At 34.6% G+C, this 22871-nt stretch overlaps 2 protein-coding genes across 2 annotated transcripts in view; one reads left to right on the top strand and one right to left on the bottom strand.

Annotated features, from left to right (window-relative positions):
• Nucleotides 1-22871, bottom strand: part of botv (exostosin like glycosyltransferase 3) — a 203210-nt gene that overhangs the window by 50698 nt on the left and 129641 nt on the right. The gene's annotated exons all lie outside the window — the stretch shown is intronic.
• Nucleotides 2598-22833, top strand: LOC141406020 (protein takeout-like). Its single transcript, XM_073990987.1, has 4 exons — nucleotides 2598-2784; nucleotides 22022-22259; nucleotides 22329-22462; nucleotides 22529-22833. The coding sequence occupies exons 1-4, from the start codon at nucleotides 2598-2600 to the stop codon at nucleotides 22831-22833; spliced, it is 864 nt and encodes a 287-aa protein (XP_073847088.1).

The following is a 22871-nucleotide window of genomic DNA, read 5'->3' on the forward strand; positions in this document are numbered from 1 at the left end:
TCATTCTCATAAAGGCTGAACTATTCCGAATAGTACGAGGGCAGTTCGGAAACTTCTTAGCCTAGCACAAAAAGCGCGGTATAAATAGAAAAAAGTTAAGTGTTTTGGAAACTTCCATCTCTGTTATGAACACATGTTAAATTTTGTTTCGATCTAGCAACTTCTTCATATAGAAACAGGTGTTCAAAAAAGACGCATCCGCAATTTTTTTACAATGGAAAAATTAGAAATGCGTGCTGTCATTAAATATTTACATAAAAAAGGTTTATCGGGACAAGAAATTCATCATGATATGGTAAATATGTTAGGTGAATGCTCCTTCATATGCCACAGTAAAAAATTGGGTTGCTGAATTTAAACGTGGTCGTACAAGCATTGAGGATGAACCACGTAGTGGACGTCCAGAAACAGCAACAACAACAGAAATTGTAGCCAAAGTTCATGATATGGTATTAAATGATCGACGAATAAAAGTGCGTGAAATTGCTAATATCATGGGTCGGTACAGTAAGATTTTCGTTGTGCTCCGGTACAGTATCACTAAAATATTTTTTAGTGTTTGTGTACCGGTACGGTACATTATCGTAGCGTACCAATCCACCTTGGTACGGTACAGAACGGTACGGTACGATTCCATAGTGTTTATTTTCGAACACTGAAACAAACACATACTTGTTGAGGTCCAAGATCTCTCCGATTCAATCCGGTGCATAGAACAGGGCTCCATGGGATTCATTCAGTTGTTTTTGAGCTTTCGGACGATCTTCTCAGGAAATATCTTATTCTGACCAGGTCCATTACGACTAAATGCAGTAAGGGCTAAATGCAAAATTACACTCAAACAAAAATCCTACGTGCTTCTAGAGACATCACGCGCCACGCCCAGCTAACTAGGCGGACATGTGATATACACTTTCATAGGAAAGTGTATCATTCTCATAAAGGCTGAACTATTCCGAATAGTACGAGGGCAGTTCGGAAACTTCTTAGCCTAGCACAAAAAGCGCGGTATAAATAGAAAAAAGTTAAGTGTTTTGGAAACTTCCATCTCTGTTATGAACACATGTTAAATTTTGTTTCGATCTAGCAACTTCTTCATATAGAAACAGGTGTTCAAAAAAGACGCATCCGCAATTTTTTTACAATGGAAAAATTAGAAATGCGTGCTGTCATTAAATATTTACATAAAAAAGGTTTATCGGGACAAGAAATTCATCATGATATGGTAAATATGTTAGGTGAATGCTCCTTCATATGCCACAGTAAAAAATTGGGTTGCTGAATTTAAACGTGGTCGTACAAGCATTGAGGATGAACCACGTAGTGGACGTCCAGAAACAGCAACAACAACAGAAATTGTAGCCAAAGTTCATGATATGGTATTAAATGATCGACGAATAAAAGTGCGTGAAATTGCTAATATCATGGGCATCTCAAATGATCGAGTCCATTTAATTTTGCATGAAGAACTACAGATGAAAAAGCTTTCTGCAAGATGGGTGCCGCATTTGTTAACAGTCGATCAAAAACGCATAAGAATGAACATTTCTCAAGCTTGTTTGGATCATTTTAAGCGAAATAAAATGGATTTTAAGCGTCGTTTCATAACTGTTGATTAGACATGGATCCACCACTATACTCCAGAGACAAAAGAACAATCCAAACAATGGACTGAAGCTGGAGGAAGTGCCCCAAAGAAGGCAAAAACAATTCAATCGGCTGGTAAGGTTATGGCAACGGTTTTTTGGGACTCCAAAGGTATTTTATTGATTGACTATCTGCAAAAGGGTAAAACAATAAATTCAGGGTACTAATGCAAACTTTTGGATCAATTAAATGTACAAATACGAGAAAAAAAATCCTGGCTTACAACACAAAAAAATAATTTTTCAACGCACCAGCGCACAAGAGTGTTTTAACAAAGGCTAAAATCAACGAATTAAAGTACGAGTTGCTTGACCACCCACCTTATTCTCCTGATTTAGCTCCCAGCGACTTACTTGTTCCCAAATCTTTTAATCAAGGGATAGAATTGCTAGAAAAGCGTTGGACTAAGTGTATTGAAGTTTCAGGAGATTATATTGAAAAATAAAAATATTTTTGAAAAACTAACTATTCTCTTTCATTGATAGGCTAAGAAGTTTCCGAACCGCCCTCGTAGGGATAAAATAGCTCAATAGGAAACAAATGTAGTTCTAATGAGCACCGTCGACCGCCTAACGAGAAGTACTGACAATTAAATGAATACAATTGCAAAATAACGAAGGTGTCAAAGGTCATCTGCATGTGGAGCTAAAAAAAAACTAAAACAAATTTCAAACCTCAAACAATGCCTTTAAACGCTACACTGAAATCTCACATCCAAAGAAAAACGTTACAATTAAACGAACATTTCATTTAAGCGTAAATGAAACAATTAGTGAAGTGAATGCCACTCGAAATTCGAATGACATTTGATTGATTCCATGTATTTAGAGGGACGTGTGGACGTACTTAAAAAATCAACAACTTTTTTGGATGATTTTTCCTAAGGATAATTTTGACATTTTTTGTTGTTTTGTTTTCTGTGCTACGACAGAGGTACAAAGGAATACCAAATGATACCAAATGATGGACATGTGATGATTGGTATCGATGAATGTAATGGCGTGCAAGGCAATTGTTTAAAACCACAATCAGTGTATGGTGGTGGGGTGTGGTGTTTACAGCCATTGTTGGTGGTTGGTGAGAAGGAACAGCAGCATCCTTATCCATGCATACATAATCTCAACTCCCAATTGTTTGGTTCGTTAGTAAATGAATAAAAGTTTTTTTCTGTTGTTTTTTTATTAAAAAATTGCTACAAATTTCGACCGAGCATATCAGGCTATTGGAAAAATGCACATGGAAATTTGAATTTTACAACCATTTTGTTTTGTTGTTTTGGTTTTATTTATGTCGAAAAAAGTGCCGTTTGTGTTTTTGGCCATTTTAAATTTTGTTTTCTTGGGCGGGGAACAAAAAGACATGGACTTTATTTTAACTAGCCTTGATGAGAACTTGACATTTTTGAAATACACAAGGAGATGCCTGAGTTGTGTACCCCAGTGCCTTTTTCGTTACTTTTCATAGAAACCAAACTGAAATTCTTTTATTTGTTCTTTGTGTTTGTTGTTGTTTTATTTCATATATTGTAATCAGTAGACGAGGAACATCATTGTCATATTTGGAACCGCAAGTTAAAAAAAAAAACTGTTTTAAATTTACTATTCAAATTCGATGTTTGTTTTTCGTTGCTGTTGTTTTTTTTTTCTGTTGGGTTCATTATCAAACTTTTGGGACACATCCATCACTCATTGTTTTTAATTTGATAAAACTTTGACTGGATATTCAATAAAATATAAACAATTGTCGTCGGTCAATAAAAAGGCAAACGTTCTTATAAATAATTCATCTATTAAAATGATGTTATATTGTTCGTTTTAACTTTAGTTGAATTTATTCTTTAAAGAAGGTAGATGTTCAACAAAAAGTATTGGATGTTAATATATAACCAGCTGATTAGTTTTGATGCCGATGACTCATAATTGGTTGACAGATTGGCATGAGGGCAGGGAATATTTCCAATTTAGGTATAGAATTGAATATTTGTTTTATACTTAGTCCATACTTATATAATGGTAAGAACTGGTTAAAATCAGAAAATGAGGTGTTAAATATCTGGTGCTCATGTATTATTTACCAAGAAAGTACTACTCCAGAGATGGGGATGGATGAATGGGGACCTACATTACAACCATATAACTTTTATTAATATTTTCATAGAGGTAGCTTGGCTGTCGACAAACCCAAACATCTATTGAATGTCCGAATATAAGTTATTTTTGCATTTAAATGTGAAAAGAAATTGTAATGGAGGGTGTAAAAAGTTAGGTCCGGCCGAACTGTAACTGAAATAATGTTTCAGTTCGGCCGGACCTAACTTTTTACACCCTCCACCACGAATTGTATTGAAGCTACATATATTGAATAATTAGTTTCCTGTAGTTTATGAAAGTACTAAGCTCCTCCGTCACGGTTTCTCTATCAAAACATTACTATTAACTATTTGGTGGAGAAGTTTTGTGACCACTTTGAAGCTCAAACGTCAAATAACAGGTGGTTTAGTCAAAAAGTAGTTAAAATTCACGAAATACCTATAATAGGAAGGTACCGTTATGTGGGGACAATACCAAAACATGGACCTATGTCCACAATTATTGGTGGAGTAGTTCTGCGGCCACTCAGAACCTCAAATGGCAAATTACAGTTAGTTCGGTTAAAAATTTTAGCTAATATCCTTAAAACAACGAAAATTGGGAGGTACCGTTATATGAGGGCTATACGAAAACATGGACCTATGTTGACAATTTTTGGTGTAGAAGCTTTGAGGCCACTGGGGACTTCAAATGTGAAATAACAGCGAGTAGTTAAAATTCTCAAAATACCTAAAATACGAGAGGTGCTGTTATATGGGGGCTATACCAAAACATGGACTTATACTGAAAATTTTTAGTGCAGTAGTTTTGTGTCCACCGGAAAACTCAATCGTCAAATTACAGGTACTTCTGTCGAAAAAACGTAGCTAAAACCCTCAAAATACCCAAAATCGGGAGGTACCGTTATATGGGGGCTACACCAAAACATGGACCTATGTTGACAATTTTTGGGGGAGATGTTTTTTGACCTCTGGGAGCCTCAAATGTTAAATTACAGGTAGTTTGTGAAAAATTTAGCTAAAACCCCTCAAAATGGCGAAAATCGGGAAGTACCGTTATATGGGGGCTATACCGAAACATGGACCTATGTTGAAAATTTTTGGTGGAGTAGTTTTGTAACCACAAAATCCTCAAAATACCGAAAACTGGGAGGTGCCGTTATATGATGGCAATACCAAAACATGGACCTATGTTGAAAATTTTTGTTGGAGATAATTTGCTACCTCAGCGAACCTTAAATGTTAAATTGCACGTACTTGCGTCAAAAAAGGTAGTTAACATACTCAAAATATCGAAAATCGGGAGGTACCGTTATATGGGGGCTATAACGAAACATGAAATTGAAAATCTTTGGTGGAGTAGTTTTGTGACCACTGAGAGTCCCAAACGTCAAATTGTAGGTACTTCCATCAAAAAGGTAGCTAATGTGGATCTATATTGACAATTTTTGGTGGAGATGTCAGGTACTTCGTTGTGATAATGAAGCTAAAACCTTGAAAATACCGAGAATCGGAAGTTAGCGTTCTATGGGGCTTAACGTGGACCTATAGAAAACAAATTTCTGGGGAAATGTTTAATTCTCTCAACGAAGGATAATGTGGCTAAAGCACCGTCTTAAATATTGCGATCTGTATCTTCTATTTCAACAGATTAACGGACTTCGGACTTCAAGGTTAGATATACTTTATGGGGTTACCGACGAATATCTCGATTTGTTGCTAACGGAATCAGAAATATAATTTTACCCTCCATTTTATCTTGGAGGGTATAATTACAAATCGATGCCTTATTTCCTCAACCTCGTGTCTTAAAAAATAGAACTTTTCAGGAGAGTCAAAAAAACGATTTATAAGTACATGTGATAGCGACAAACGCCGAGACAAGTATCTCCTATTTTTGGTCTTCTATCGCGCTGCATTGTCAGAATATGGTTATTTTGTTCGTGGTACTTCAACCATACATGCAATCAGTGACGTAGATAATAAATGTAATTGTTCCACTTTTATCGTCCAGTTACCACCATAAAGACTGCCTCCTTTTATGGTAACTATTGCATTGGGATTGGGAACAAACGTGGTGCAGTGTTAAGCACGTCAGCTTTGAAAACTGAAATGGTCTGTGGTTCAATCCTTGACGAAAACATCAATATTTTCGGTGGTGGCAAATCCACGTAGTGTAATGTCGGCCTACATTTCCCCAGTATTTCAGCCCTGAAAAACTTCACTCAAAAGTGGTGTCGTGTGGAAGATTAATTTTCACAGTGTTGTATATTATACCCTCGATATGATTATGAAAGAGGAAATCTTTCATTTCAATTTAAGAATTATAAAAATGAAGTAAATAAAAACGAAAAAATGAAAATGAAATGAAAAGAAACCGGGTTTAAAAAATATTTTCGATTTGGGAAATTGCCTCCAATTTTGCGGTGTTGTACTTCATGCTGGCATCTCCATAAAATAAAGTTCCCTATTTGTTTTTTACTTATTTCATTTTGTGCAATATAAGCCTAAAGGGCGTGCCTATTACAATACGTTTCAAAAAGCTTGAAAATCTTTTTCCGTTCGTGCTCGGCGATAAGAATTAGGTCCCACATCATTGAGCCAATATTAATTGGGGTGCACTCATTGATAGGAGAGGAGTCCACCTTGTCCCTTCGGGGGTGTTGTGGAAACATTTTGTTTAGTACTTGTAAACTTATTGTTCGAATCTCAAAACCTTTTTATACAACTATCTTGCACTCCGCCAATTTTCCTCTCAGAATTCTAGCTCTACTCGTTCGCCTAATACGAAAGGTACAATTTTTGTACATTTTAGTACTTTTTTCTTACAAACACACCTACAATCCAATAGAGCCCTCATTCAGATTTTTTTCTCGCATTAAGCGCTCCACTCTTCCTTCTTTATGGTTCACGTATTTGACCCTACGGTACCACGTTCAGAACCAGATCAGTTGTGTAGACTTTGTCTACTATTTTCCAAAAAAATTAATAATAATTAAAAAAATTAAGTTTCAGTGTTTTATTTATAAATGCACTTAAAACTAGAAAATAATTTGTCGCTTAGACTTAATAAGTATATTCTTCCGCATGATGAATTTCTCAAGTAAAACGCTTGCCGTTTAATTTGAGAGATTCCATCATGATGAAGAACTTATTAAGGCTAAGCGACAAATTATTTTCTAGTTTTAAGTGCATTTATAAATAAAACACTGAAACTTAATTCTTTTAATTATTTTTCATTTTTAACTTTTTAGTAAATAAATTTTTTGACCACTGAGAAGTCCATAACTAAATTACAGTCAATTTAGGCCGAACATTTAGATAAAAACTTTAAATTGCCTGAAATCGAGTGGTACGTTATATGGGGGCTACACCAAAATCTGACCCATGTCCACAATTTTTGGTGGGGAAGTTTCTGTACAATTGGGAACTCCAAATGCCAAGTTACAGCCAATTCGCATTGAAAATGAAGACAAAATCCATAAAACACTTGAAATCGGATGGTACCGCTATATGGGGCTATAGGAAAAAATGGACCCATATTAGTTTTGGTTTAATATTCATGTATTGTCATCAAAATCTGAAAAGTGCGCAAAGTTTCAGTTCGATTGGTCAACTGCAACTGTGTTAAAAATGAGTTACTAGATTTGAACTAAATCGGGTGGCACCGCTATATGTTGGCTATAGGAAAAAATTGACCGATATTGTGTGACTACTTTGTAGCAGAACTACTTCTACTGAAAATAATTTTTTTATTGAAAAGAAAACTTTGGATTTTGTTTTGGGTGTCAGAAAGTTTTGGTATAGAAATGAAAAAATTGTTTTGGAATTCGACTTTTGGTTTTCGTTTTGAAAAGAACATATAAAAATATATTAAAAAAATATAATATTCATAAAAAGGGCAATTTTCAAAATCCCTGCCGAAGGATTTCTATTAATTAAATTGGATTTTAAGGATTGAAAATTTTAAATATCCTTTGAATATAATAACCGCTCAATAATTTGGGGAAAAGGATTGCAACCAATAATTTACATCGGCCATAGAAAGATTTTTTTTATACGTTTGGAGAAAATTTTGGTTGAATTTTATACAATTTTGCAATAATCAGGACGAAACCTTTTATATCAACAATTTGGAAAAGCAGATCAATACAAAAATTTATAAGAATTTGCAATATTAAATCTTCGTTGAACATAGTTGTTTCTATGCTGAGATCTATACAAGAATATTGAGATTCGATTTTGAAATTTGAAAAGAAATAGAACGATATCAAAGAAAAATTTTTAATAATTATTTTTGAGGAAAAGTCCTTTGAACGGATATACTGCTATTTGGATGGGTGAAATTTATCCTGGTTATGAAGTCCTCGCTGGTTTGGGATTGTCCTTCAATTTAAATAAGTCTGAAAATCCAAAAATTATGGGTCAATAGTTATTTTATGCTGATTTCCTGAAATTTGAATTTTGAAAATATTAATCTGAAGAGGCTGAAATTCCAGCGATCCATCAAATTTATATTCCGAGATTAAATATCAAAAGGCAACATACTATTATAAGAAATCAAGGATTAATTATTCATAACAAGATATCAAGTCTTAAAAGTATGACATCCTAAAAGGGAAAATTTTGAAACGAAGCTCTTATCCCGGATGAATTATTTTTATTTAATTTGAATACGAAAGCTATTATAACATACAGAAGTTCGCTATTTGGAAGATCCTGTTTTTTATATCATGTTAACTGTTTATACTATGAAAATAATATTATCATAACAAGATTATCATTATCAGATCAGATCAACAAGCGCTTGTCGACAAATGCCAATAATGATTGTAAGTAATAACATAATAATTCAAACACTATATAGGATATAAGTATCGTTTATAAATTATATTAATATTATTCTTTTTCCGCGACATACTTACATCGTTTACTTTTTCTTACGATAACATAAACTATAATAGATCAATTAGAATATACCACGATCTGTTATGCCATATTCAGACTAGCGGTAATTCGCTCTCTATTTGTTGTTCGACCCCAAATTACGATACAATTACTTCATTTCCCATACAAAATTTTGAGAACGAACAACGATTTTTGTACTTTGTTCAATTTAAATTACTCTTCGAACGACGATAAAATATGTCCCATCTCTAACAAATGAGAGAATTTATCGAAATAAATTAATTATGACAGGAAAAATAAAAAATTAAAAATGTATTAAAAATCCAAAACTTTTTAGAAAAACTGCAAAATATGAATGAAAAGTAAACAGTTTAACGGCTAGTATACATTTAAATCATAGCAAATTTTGTCTTCTCTTCCATTGCAGTTGCATTTCTTGTCCATCGTTTCAAATTCGCGTACAAATTTAGAAACAAAAATCAAATGCCTGCCGGAATGTCTGTATATGAAAAAGATATGTTGGCAGGTCTCTCTCTCGTTAATTATTGAAATAGAAAAAATTGAAAATATACTGAAAACACCAAAATTGTGAGAAAAAATGGAAAACATGAATGAAAATAATAGAATTTAATATTAAATAGATATCGGAAAGAAGGATAAATATTTTTGCAGTTCATATAAAATAATTTTAACCGTATTTTGGTTGAAACTTTCTTTAAAATCAGAAAACAAAAACTATGAAAATATGAATCATGTTGCTATGAATTGTGTACCATGTCGTATGAACGGGTTAATTCGTGTACGTAATTATGAGAACGAACGACGTGATTCAAATGCTGGTATGAACATGACATTAGATCTCATTTTCTCATTTACCTAATCTTTTTGTACCAATTTTGATAAATGTCATTTGTTCTTATTCATTATTAAATATACTGCAATTAAAAATTAAAATTACATCTTATTCTCATTAGGACATATAGTAGTTCCACGAAATTGAAGACGTAGGCATTTAGAATGTATATGGGCTGACGGAAATATATAGTCGGCATGGTTGGGAGGGATGTCCGACAACGAATCTATAACACCTAGATTCCAATCCATATAAACAAACCCTTATACTGACAATGACCATCGCGATTTCCTTGTAAGAATAAATAGCTACCAAAAAAAAAAAATTAATTTTTCTGTAACTGGTTGGGACATATTTCTTTTGACAAGAACACCCCCCAAGCCCTGAGCACGGTCGGATTTAAAGGTAGCAGTAGTCAGAAGAAATAGTGTCAGGTGAGGACCGTTACAATTGGTTTTGGTTTCATATTCATGTATTGTCATCCATATCTGAAAAGTGTGCAAAGTTTCAGTTCGATTGGTCGACTGCAAATGTGTTAAAAATGAGTTACTAAATTTGAACTAAACGGACACCAAAGCAAGTTAAATAAAACACTGTAAAAACGATTTTTCAGAATTCCACGAATATTTGCGTTTAGTTAATTTATAAAATTCTGCGAAGAAATCGTGAATTTAGGAATTAATCCTTAAGAAAACACGTGGGATGATAAGCGAAAGCTTACCAGAGCGCCATTTTGTCAAAAATTGTATAGCCCGTAGGCGTGATTAACTGTGTAATTTACGACGTTGATTATCAGTGAATCACTCAAATGGCACAAATTTTTGGTACATTTTGGTACTTTTTTAACCCGTTTACTTCGAACTTTCCAAAACCCAGCTAAATCGACCATCTACGTCCCAAGACTAACCCTGAAGCAAAATTTCAAGATCGTAGCTTCCGCCAGTCAGACATCTACGCTCAGGTATTAAGATTAGAGTTGTGCCAAAGGAACTATATGGAACTATCTAGTTCATTTCACAGTTCCAATTGCCCACATTTTTTCAATGAATAAACTGCGTATACTTAATATTACACGTTACATTTTATGATGTTACTCATACGTTTTGGAACTAGTACGAGGAACTAGGAACTAGATTACCCAACTCTAATTAAGATACGAGTTTGAGGCAGTTATGACAACAGGAGTGAATGAGATACGAGAATATATTTTATTAATATTTGGAGAACCGCGACAACATAGTGACATAATAAGTGGTTGCAGTAATAAAACACAAAAATAGCAAGTGTTTGATATAAAAAAGTCAAAATTTTTTAGGATACGAGGTTGAGCAAGTAAGTCGTCGATATACCAAAATATCGTCGGTGTCATGCTACAGTGTTCCATACGCCAATTATATTGAAATCAGTTCAGATTTGGATGTAGCTCCATTATACATATATTTGATTTGAGGTATTTGGTGCACCAAACACGCAAATTCTGTCAAGTTTCCATGAAATTGAAATGAAATCGCCGATTTTGGGCTAGAAACAAGTTTGCCAAATTATATTGAAATCGGTTCAGATTTGGATATTTAACGCACCAAGCACAAAATTGGACAGACATTTTGATGAAATTTGGAAAATGTGACGCAACCTTGTCTAGAAAAAAAATTTCCAAATTAATTTGAAATCGTGGTGGTGTAGGGTGTCATATAGTCGGCCCCGCCTGACTTTGATCCTTTCCTTATTGGTTTAAATTAGGGATCTGTTCATAATATACTTATGACCAACACATCAGTTGTTATTTTTTTTGTAGAGTTATAGTCCGGATTTTCAGATGCAGGCAAAACCGACTCATTCTTTCTTTCAAAAAATCGGTATTTCTTTTATGCTGCCAATTCTTTTGGTGATTCATCGTATTGAACATGTCTACATAAAACACGAACTCGATTTTGAGTACGTGAGAATTTGGAATTCCTAGCTTTGTTTATGTTTTGGTTACTACCTCACATCTTAAATAGAGCATTTTGCGCGATTGACACTCTCAGTTGAATATTATTTGTCTGAGTGGGATTAGCATTTCGGATCGCGATTCGTACTTAAAAAAGATAATATCATTGTTACTTGTACGTACAATCTAATAGTTCCCGCGTTGATCGTGTGTGTATGGTGAATTTTTTTGTGTTCCGTAAACAGGGTAAACAGGGTGCAGGGTGTGATGAGCCTATTTTGTCGGAATTGAAATAAACGCATATTAGTAAGCCAAAAAAGGACATTTAAATATTGAGTTTCCTTTGTGGCATCATCCAAAACTTTAGTTTAATTAGTTACTGCGAAAAGCTTCGTTTCATTTTGTTGTTGTGTCAGTCCTCAAAATGTTCGCTATTCGTTGCTGTTCGTTTTTAATTGTTTCTTTCACATTGTTTCACATTTGCCTGGGAAATCTGCGTAAGTATTTGTTGGAAATGAATTTTGACTGAGATTAAATTTTCTTCCGCAAGGAAAGTTAATTTACATTTTTTTTGTCTATTTATTAACTACTTGAATTTTATATCCTAATATCATATGGATTTATAAGGACACAATTAAACACAGAAAGTACCTTTATTTAGACATTTGAAAACCACGTTACAGTATGTTTAGACTATGCTGGATTTAGCAAGTCCTAAATCGACTGGATTTGCTAAATCTATTTGTCATTTTCATACAATATATGTCACATAAATCGAGATAATTGTTTTTTGTGATGGTAAATATTCGCGTTTACATTGTTAGGAAAGAAAGATATCGGACAACCCTCGTATGCTGAAGAATTGACTACTGAACCAATGATCAACCCATGAGTAAGAAATAAATGAACAAATTTTATCCAACCTGTTTCGGGTTTCAGGTATCAGAATAAACTCAGAAAAGCTAGAATGCCACGAAAGTTCCACCGTACATTGTTTGGGGTCTACTTGAACTTTAGAAAATGGCCCTCACTCCTCTCAGTCCTCAATAATACTGATATCATAACTGAAGTCTGATTGAATGTCCCGGTGGATGGAAACAGAATTCCGACCACTAAATACCCCATGATTCGTCCGTTCATGCCACAGCTTCTGTAACGTGCTGAGATATAGGAACAAGGTCCTAAAGTTCTTAGCTGGTAGCCCATGGGGTGCAGATAGAGAAACCTTCACGCGACAGGACGTCTGCGGTAATTTAGCGCCAGTGTGGTCCGCAATCATAAATGCAACGCTAAGATTGTTAATGGTGGATATGGCTCTCCTAACCATGCATGCCAGGAGGGATTTTCGTAGTCTAGAGAAAGAGAGAGAAGTCCAATGATATAATAGAGAACCCCTAGATCAGCAGCAGACGTGTGAATGCGGTCCTCGTAGTACATCGCCCATCTATCGCAGCTGAAAACCATCTGCTGCCACGACAAACCATAGTACACTCTAAACTTTTTCTGTTGAATTTCACTATGATAATGATAGGCAACAAGATGCGACACAAAAATGCGTAATTTTCAACAGCTTTGTTGTTGCAAGATTTTACGCAAAATGTGTTTAAAATTTACACAGTTTGAGTTACGATTTTAGGCACGATTTATTGCAAAAGTTCCCAAATAACTTCTGAATATGTTTAATAAAACTTCTAAACATTAATTAAAATTATTTATGACACTAAAAATATACACTTTAATACACAACTTTTTCGTCATTTAAGCATTTTGTTACAATTTTTATTGACTCTTTTATTTACTGTGATTTATTAAAAAACAATATCTTCACAATCTTTCGTTCGCTTCGATCAAAAAATCGCGAGCAACTAACACGTCTTTTTGAGTTTTGTTGTGCTTCTGCTTGAATAATACTCATTTTTTTGTTGTGCGAAAATTAATTTGCTACTATTTGTGTTTAATTTCAAGCACTTTCTGTTGTAATTACAGTTTAAGCCAGGGATAGGCGATGTGCGCTTACTGAGAGCAAGTGAGCGAAAACTTCAATGTAAAATGCATTGAAATGTATGCTCACTTGCTCTCAGTAAGCGCACATCGCCTATCCCTGGTTTAAGCAACAATTTATGTTTGAAATTAAGCAGTGTATGTTTAATTTGAAGCTTATTCTGTTGAAACTACTATCACACATAGAAAAAAGGCCTCTATAACATATGTCCCAAACATATTTTGCAGCAAACATATACATATTTGTTTGCAAGCAGTCCCAAACATAACATATGTTTGGGTCCTGCAAACATATATATGTTTGGGTGCAAACAAATACAAACCCAAAAAGCCACAAAAAACAAACACATGCACCAGTGGGCATTGAAATGGATGCTCACTTCCTCTCAGTAAGCGCTCACTGGCTATTTCCATTATATACACACATTTATAAATTGTAGTTGTTTATTTAAAGCAGGGTCCGCCATCAGTTTACTGCGGGCGCCCACTGAGTTGTTTTGCTTTTGCCATTCTCTCTCATTCACAGTGAACGTGAGCAAAACACGACTGACAAACATCATGTGGTTGTTGTTTTTTCACCTATACATAAACACTTGCTTCAGTTTGATGGTATTCTGTTGGGCGACGCTGATTTAAAGGCAAAGCAAAAACAGACACATAGGTACATACAAAATTCCAAAGAAATACATAACACACATTAATAAAAGAAAAACTGAATGAAATAATTTGTATCTTACGAGTTGAGTATCCGATTTGGCAGAAATTTTGCACTTCGTAGAATTTGTTCCATGTGTGTATCAAGTTCCATGAAGGGGGGGGGGGGGGGGGGGGCGGCCCACCTGACCAAAATTTTTAAAGTTAATGTTCCCGAAAATTTATTATTTTGCAATGATTTAAACTTTATTTTAGGCCTATTTTACAGATGAAATAATTTTTTTTTAATTTTTTTTTAATTAAAATGCCGTAAGATTTCTTGGCCAATTTCCCCTTTTTTCAGGCTTCAATTTTCCACTCCAGAGTAAGGTCAATTTTACAATTTCGGAAGTTCAGGTGTCCAATCGTTTTTATTGTCATAAAGAAACCAACTATCGTTATTTCCCTAAACATATTTTGGTGTCCAATCGTAGATCTTATCACAAAGAATTTCTGAAGGCCGATAGTGGTTTTCTTGATAAAAAAATATTCTGAGCAATATTGAGTCTATCAATCATGAAATTCTAGCACCTAATCGCGGGTATGTAAATGACGAATTCTATTGCCCGATCGTGCATGTAAATATTTTGGCGTCCAATCGTCGGACTTTTCTTATAGAAATTCTGGTTTCCGATCGTGGATCTTCTCATAAATTGACCAGGAACTAGGAAAACTCTGGCAACCAGTCTTCAATTCTTTTAAAATGAAATTCTGGCGTCCAATCCAAGATCAATACATGTATACATATTTTTAGCAAAAATCCATGAACAAAATGTTTTCCAATCTACATTTTTTATACTCTCAGCCTTTAGTCAAAATAAACCTCATCGAAATAATGGTTTTAGGGCCAAAGTGTGTTTGGAAGAAATCTGTTTCAGAAAACTTGAAGTCGACTTAGCTATGTTCATCCGTCTTGGTGGAGGACACGATGATTCTCGAACAGATCGGTCCAAAATTTGGCCTTCGTTTTATTTGGTCCAAATTTTGATCAACTTCGAAGATGGACCATATCAACCCATTCTTTCGGTAACCTTCCACTGAGTATTTCAAAAATGTTCAGAGATGTGCAGTTTAAGACCTCTCTCGACTATAAATAAGTGGATAAGTGTAAGCTGAAGACCTAAGTAGTCATGGCTTCACTTCCTTTTTGCTAATAATTTAGTTATAAGTAAAAATATGATATAAATAAATTAATAAATAAAAAGACCTCTCTGGAAACGCTTTCCTTTTTTGCAACAAGTGTTCTCGGGGCCACTATTACTACAGAACAAGTTTTTCAGGGGCAAGCCCATACTTTCAGAGAAAATGGCCCGAAAGCTGGAAAGAACACCTACGGCCGTCATGTGTAGTGACTGTGGCGCACGACAACTTTCGAACCTTATACTGCGGTACATCCTTCAAAAACAATCAAAATAGTTGTTAAATTCAGTTTAAGGTCTGTTCGAGGATCCTTAGAAATGTTTAGAAATTTCCTGAAAAAAAACTGAAAAATATTCTGGAACGAACTGAAATGACTGGTGGGAGCAAAATCTTTTAAAAGGAATGACTTCCAAAATAGAATCTACTTTCAAAATGAACTATGTCGGTCCGGTATATTTCTTCAGGTACCTTCTCCGCAACACTTGTGATCAATTATATAATCCACATTTTGTCGCCAAGTTCATACGTCCGAAAATGGCTACACAATTCTGAAAATCTCCTAATACATAGCTTTGGGTTAAAGGATTTTGGTTGTGTGGCCCCTATTCGATGAAAATTTCAGTTCACACAGACTCAGGGTATATTCCTGTCCGCAAAGCCGACTGATTCTTGTTGATATTTTGACGAAGAAGAGAATCTATTTCCGATCAGTTTTTTTATTTCGTTTGTCGTCACAAAGTCCTTTGTCAAAGCAGGAAAAAGGAACATTTCTACAAATCCATAATTCCCAAAATACAATTCAAAGAGTAACACTATGCAACACTGAAAATGCAAACAAATTCTAGTATGATTTTTTTAAAAATACATATTTAGACTACAAAAACCCTAGTAGGGTTTTGTCCAGTCAGATCCAGTTCGGATTTTAAGGCCTCACCTAAACCGGGCTAAATCTACACGTTTTTTGCATTTACCAGGCCTTTATCTCAGAAACGAATAGGAATTTGGCTTTGTTGTCTTTAGCAATATTATAGCCCTGTACTAGTAAAAACTTAACTTCTGAAAAACCAACATAAGAAAAACTCCATATACGGCATCAAAATTTATAAAATACTAGCAGACCCCGGTCCGCGTTGCTGGCCCGTCGTAATGAGTTTTAATTCAAAAGTAGGTATTTTCTATCTCACTTCTTCGGTCCATTGTCAAACCGAGAAGGATTTTAAATTTATCAACAGATTTTGTCTGTAACCTTTCTTTTCTCTTACGGAATTTGTCGGATTTTTCGCCAATTTGTGCCTTTTAGGATTTATTATAGTCCATGTCACTGTATTTATCCTAAAGCGATCTAATACTAAAAGTTAAAAAAAATGATTAAATCGAATTCTCCCGCTTATTTAGACCTATATGTCTTAGCTTTTCATGGCTGATGGACCGTTGAACCTCACCATTTAAGTACATTTGTAAATATATAGTTTTTCTTGATCGGGGGACAACCACCGTTGTCTCGAAAACTAATTTGCAACCTGATGCACTCATAAGTTTAACAAATACACCGATTACAAAATAATAGGCCACGAAATTTGTCTACAAATATATAGCATTTTGGACCACGGGACATTCCTGAATATTTTCTGAAAATTAGGTTCAGTAGTTTTGGAAAAATAATGTTTTGAAAAGAGTGGGCGTGGTCATCAGTTTTCAAGATATAACATATTAAAAAAAGTGGGCCTGGTCCGGTCCTAGGGTGCACACAACTTCATTGCCTACCAAAATGTATGCTGAAACCGATATAATCATAAGTTTGGCTTATACATATAGCGTTTAACAGAAAGGCATAGGGAAGGTACCCCACATAACAACGGCAAACATTGAGCTTTTGCTGCAAATTTTATGGAAATCCCTTCAGTAGTATTGGAGTTATGACATACTAAAAAAACAGGCTTGGTCGGGCCTATAGGCCCCAAAGAAGTACCTAGATTGTAGATTAATCCGTAAATTTTTATTCCGATACATACATAATTTTTGCAAATATAACGTTTTTTTTAATATCGCATAGGGGAGGTACCCCGCCCCCTCTGGAATTCAATAAAATATGTAACCTGTTTTCGGGGGCGTGGTAAACTTTTCTTTCCAAAAAAGCTAAGTTGGGTTATGACAGCATTTGATTTTTATTCATAAAGGTAAGGCGTTTTTTTAAATATGCCCTCTTCAAATTCAAGAAAATATGCCTGTACATTCCCTGACATTTTAGTTTTGTAGATGTAACATATTTTAAAAAGTGGGTATGGTCAAGTCTGTGGTTCCTAAAAAAGTAGGTAAGGTCGGAGACACAACCACAATTGTCTCGCAAAATAACTTCCAAATAGATACATTCGTAATTATTGTAAATATAACATTTTTAGAAAAGTAGGTTATAGGTGAAGTGGGCGTAAAAGTGGGCATTTTCTTGGCATAAAAACCCAAGTCGAAAATCGGTGCAGCCGTTCTCAACTGATGCCATTACCAACGAACGATATTTGATTTTTATTTATTAAGATTTAAAAGTTTAGACAAATCGCGATTTTCTTGAAAATCCCCTGTAGATATAACCTAAGTAGAAAGTGAGCGTGGTCGGATCTTAAGTCACAAAATAAGTACGTAAGGTTGGAGACACAATCGCCATTGACTCGCAAATAAATTCCCAAACCGATACATTCGTATTTGTTGCAAATATTGCATTTTTACAAAAATAGGGCATAGGGGGGTACCCGCCCGATCCGAAAGTCAAAAAATATGTAGCCTATTTTTATCGGGGACCAACCCTGCACATTCGCTGAAAGTTTCAGGAAAATCGATTTAGTAGTTTCGTAGATATAACATATTTAAAAAAGTGGGCGTTGTCCAGTCTTAATGCCCCAAATAAGCACGTAAGGTCGGAGACACAATCGCCATTGACTCGGAAATTAATTTTCAAGGCGATACATTTGTAATTGTTGCAAATATTGCATTTTTACAAAAATAGGACATAGGGGAGGTATTCCGAAATTCAACCAAATATGTAGCCTATTTCAACCGGGGGGCCATCACTCTACGTTCCCTGCAAATTTCAGGAAAATCTATTGAGTAGTTCCATAGATATAACATATTTATAAAAGTGGGCGGAAAAGTGGGCGTGGCCAATTTTTCTTTGCATAAAAACCTAAACTGGACTATGACTAACATTTTCACAAAAAATTATCCAAATCGCTCCAGCCGTTTTCAACTGATTCAATTACCAACAAACGACAATTGAGTTTTATATATAAAGATAGAAAATTTTACATAACTGCTGAAATTCTGGTCAGTATGGGCTAAACTATTGGGAGTTGAACCAAGTAACCTTTTGCAAAAATCTTCCAAATAAAGTTCTCAACAACTCTTTAGAACATTCTGAAACTCTAAAATGCTTACTTCATTTTGTTTCAGCAGTATTTTGCATCGTATCTTTTACAACATGTATTACACAGTTCACACCAACAGTTTATTCTCTCATTTCGGATTTCACTACATTATTGATATTTTTATTAAATCGTCGTTGAAAAATGTATTGAAAACAACAGGATATAGGCATTTTACAACAATGACATGTTCTGAAGAGTTGTGTATTACATTCCAGGGAATATTTTTCCAAAAGAAAATATTCAGAAAAAAATTAACGGTTGTGGAGATACGGTGCGAAATGTATAAAAATTGTGGAATTTATGCATATATTTTGAAATTTGAGGCAATAAATGCAGTTTTTCGAGTTCATTATTTCTCCAAATATTTTATTCTTGTCCTTATCTACAAATTTGCTTCAGAGGTCAGAAGAAGATTCGCACTGGTTTCAGAGATATAGCGCCGAATTTCTTTAAGAACTCAATATTTAACCATGTTTAGAGGGGGCATAAAATCCGAGCTGGATCTCGCACAACAAAACTCAACTAAGGTTTCTTGTCGTTTGGGTCTGTACTTTCAAAAAATCCTCAGTTCGAATTGTTTGCACAAGATCACATTAAAAATGTTGCACAGTGTAATCGACAGAAAAAAATCCCTGAAGTTGAAATTCAATGTAATTTCGAAATATTGGAAATAATATGCAATAAATAAAATATAAATATTGACCTCATGCTCATTAATCTTGGTTTTATTAACATTCGAAAGGTAGAACAAAACATAAAAGTGCGACAGAAAAATCCTTTTTTGTACAATAAACATTTACTAATATGTAACAAGAGACCAGTTCCTAATAATCTCAACGAACGAGAATGCGGTGGAACAGAAGTTTTATCATAAAAAATGGTTGGTATAGTTCTTTTTTTTTGCAAATTTGAAACATAATAAAGAATAAGGACCACAAGAATGTTTTTTCTAGATATTGTTTACAAGCAAGTAAACATCTTGTTCTGAACTCAACACTTAGAGTCAGCCTAAAATTACTATAAAACGCTTAAACAATACTTACCAACAACTATGCAGAAAATTGCTCAAAAAACCTAAAGCCCTGCGTACATAAGCTGCCTCGCCTACTTACCTTGCTTGCATCTGATTAAGGAATAAAAAAGAAAAGAGCAACCCAGTTCGAAATTTGCTCGGCCTCCTTTATTCTTTTATTTTTATTATGTCAGAAATAAAGCAGGAAAGCGAGGCAATCAGGCAAGGCAGCTTATGTACGCAGGCCTTTAAGGCCTGCGTACATAAGCTGCTTTGCCTGATTGCCTTGCTTACCTGCTTCATTTCTGACGTAATAAAAATAATAGAATAAAGACGAAATTTCGAACTGGGTTGCCATCAGTTGGAAATTGGGTCGGCCTTCTTTGTTCTTTTATTTTTTTATTGAAGCAGCAAAGCAAGGCAATCAGGCAAAGCAGCTTATGTACGCAGGCCTTTACTTCTTCATTATTTCATACTTTCAATAAGTAAACCAATGTAGTTGACCCAAATACTTTACATATTACTTTAAAAATCTAAAACATTTTAAAATTTTACTCCAAAATTAAAAAAATGTGTAACATAAGCTAATATCCTATGGGAACGAAAATCATTTCGGCCCCCCCCTGGCTACGTCGGTGGTCCCATATCATTGAATATGAATTGGAGTGCACTCATTTATATGAGAGTATCTCCCTTGTCTCATCTGGGATGTTTGTGGAACAATTACACTGTGCAACATTTTTAAGGTGATCTTGTGCAAACAATTCGAACTGAGGATTTTTTGAAAGTACAGACCCAAACGACAAGAAACCCTAGTTGGGTTTTGTTGTGTCAGATCCAGGTCGGATTTTATGGCCCCATCTAAACATGGTTAAATATTGAGTTTTTAAAGAAATTCGGGGCTATATCTCTGAAACCAATGCGAATCTTCTTCTGACCTCTGAAGAAAATTTGTAGATAAGGACAAGAATAAAATATTTGGAGAAATAATGAACTCGAGAATATTTCTGAATATTTTATTTTGGAAAAATATTCCCTGGAATGTAATACACAACTCTTCAGAACATGTCATTGTTGTAAAATGCCTCGATCCCGTTGTTTTCAGTACATTTTTCAACGACGATTTAATAAAAATGTCAATAATGTAGTGAAATCCGAAATGCGAGAATAAACTGTTGGTGTGAACTGTGTTTGAAATACGTGTTGTAAAAGATATGATGCAAAATACCGCTGAAACAACATGAAGAAAGCATTTTAGAGTTTCAGAATGTTCTAAATTGTTGAGAACTTTATTTGGAAGATTTTTGCAAAAGGTTACTTGGTTCAACTCACAATAGTTTAGCCGATACCGACCAGAATTTCAGCAATTATGTAAAATTTTCTATATTTTATAGATTTTGATGCCCTAGATGGAGTTTTTCTTATGTGGTCTCTTCAGAAGATAAGGTCTACTAGTTTAGGGCTACAATATTGCTAAAGACAGCAAGACCAAGACCTATTCGTTTCTGAGATAAAGGCCTGATAAATGCAAAAAAGTGTAGAGTTAGCCCGGTTTAGATGAGGCCATAAAATCCGAACTGGATCTGACAGGACAAAACCCAACTAGGGTTTTTATAGTCTAAATATGTACTTTCAAAAAATCCATACTAGAAGTTGTTTGCATTTTCAGTGTTGCACAGTGTTATATATCACCTTTAATTTGACATTTGGATTCTCTGTAGTCGCGAAACTTCTCCACCAAAAATTGTTAATATATGTAGGTCCATGTTGTGGTACGGCACCTCCGGATTTCATGTATTTTAAAGATTTTAACTATATTTCTTGTGTTTACAAAACTTACGCATTAAAAATTGTGAATATATGTAGGTCCATGTTGTGATATATACCCCATATAAAGATACCGCCCGATTTGCGGTGTTTTGAGAATTTTAGCTACATTCATGACTGAACTACCTGTAATTTGACATTTGAGGTTCCCAGTGGTCACAAAACTTCTCCAGCAAAACACATAGGTCCATACCTTCATATAGCCCCCACATAAAGGTACCGCCAGATTGAAGACATTTTTGGACACATTTTCTGACCTATTTTTTGCATTTGTGGTCGAAAAACTTTTCCATAGTTTAGAACTTTTTATGGTGAATATTACCGATTTTTTACAAATTTGCAGAAGAAATATACAATTCGATTAGAATTCCGAGATATAGTCTATTACAGTTAGAATACCAAATTCGATCACTTCCATTTCTTCATGGACGCATATTAAACCACTAAATTTTATGTGTAACATAATACTTAATAACGAAAATGTCGTTTTTTTTTTTCGTTACAGCTCTGTCCATTGTCCCCTGTCGTCGAGATGATCCCGATATTAGCAACTGCATTATTAAGGCATTTGAAGATTTGAGGCCACGATTGGCTACCGGCGAATTGGGGGAAGGATATCGATCACCACCATTGGAGCCGTTGTATTTGGACAATATTGATTTGAGTCGTGGTAGGCAATTCGAAACAGTTTTCAGTGACATCGTTGTCAAGGGAGGAAGTAATTTCACTATTAATGAGCTATCGTAAGTACAGAACTTTCAACCATCAAACCTCAATAATAACAAAAATATTATTTTTTGTTCCTCCAATAGAGCAAATGCAACAAATTTATCATTCGATTTAGTTCTGACCCTGCCAAGACTTGATTTTACTGGAAAATATTTCATTAAATTGAATATTCTTTTGTTGGACATACAGGGCAGGGGAAATATGCGTGGCTATTGTGGTAAGTTTTTTTTATAACTTCGTTAATGTTAATATTTTAACGGAAAATTGTTTTTATTTTCTTTAGAAAATGCCAAAGCTTTGGTTAAAATACGTGGTGTCCGCGTTCCCATGTCCGATGGTTTGGAGTATGTCCGCTTCACCCGCCTGCCTTTGAAAATCAACGTTGATGTCTTTAAACTACATTTGGATAATTTATTTAACGGTGATCCCATTTTGGGTGCTGTTGGCAACACTATTATCAACGATAATCAAGATTTGTATTTGTCCGATGTACTACCCAGCCTCGAAAGGGACTTATCAAAAAAATTCTTAGATATTATCAATATAATGATGGCCAATATAACGTTTGATGAAATGTTTCCTTTGTAGATAATAATTATATTCAAGTTATAAATCAGTCTGTATGT

The sequence above is a fragment of the Musca autumnalis genome, unplaced genomic scaffold (assembly GCF_047663935.1).
Source record: "Musca autumnalis isolate F117 unplaced genomic scaffold, ASM4766393v1 scaffold_5, whole genome shotgun sequence".
NCBI classification, from domain to species: domain Eukaryota; kingdom Metazoa; phylum Arthropoda; class Insecta; order Diptera; family Muscidae; genus Musca; species Musca autumnalis.

What these genes read in the sequence shown, in the direction of transcription:
- LOC141406020 (XM_073990987.1), top strand. Translation starts at nt 2,598, where the DNA reads ATGATACCAAATGATGGACATGTGATGATTGGTATCGATGAATGTAAT. An exon ending in TCTCAACTCCCAATTGTTTG is followed by an intron (nt 2,785 to 22,021) that starts GTTCGTTAGTAA and finishes TTTTCGTTACAG; the next exon opens with CTCTGTCCATTGTCCCCTGT. An exon ending in AAATATGCGTGGCTATTGTG is followed by an intron (nt 22,463 to 22,528) that starts GTAAGTTTTTTT and finishes TATTTTCTTTAG; the next exon opens with AAAATGCCAAAGCTTTGGTT.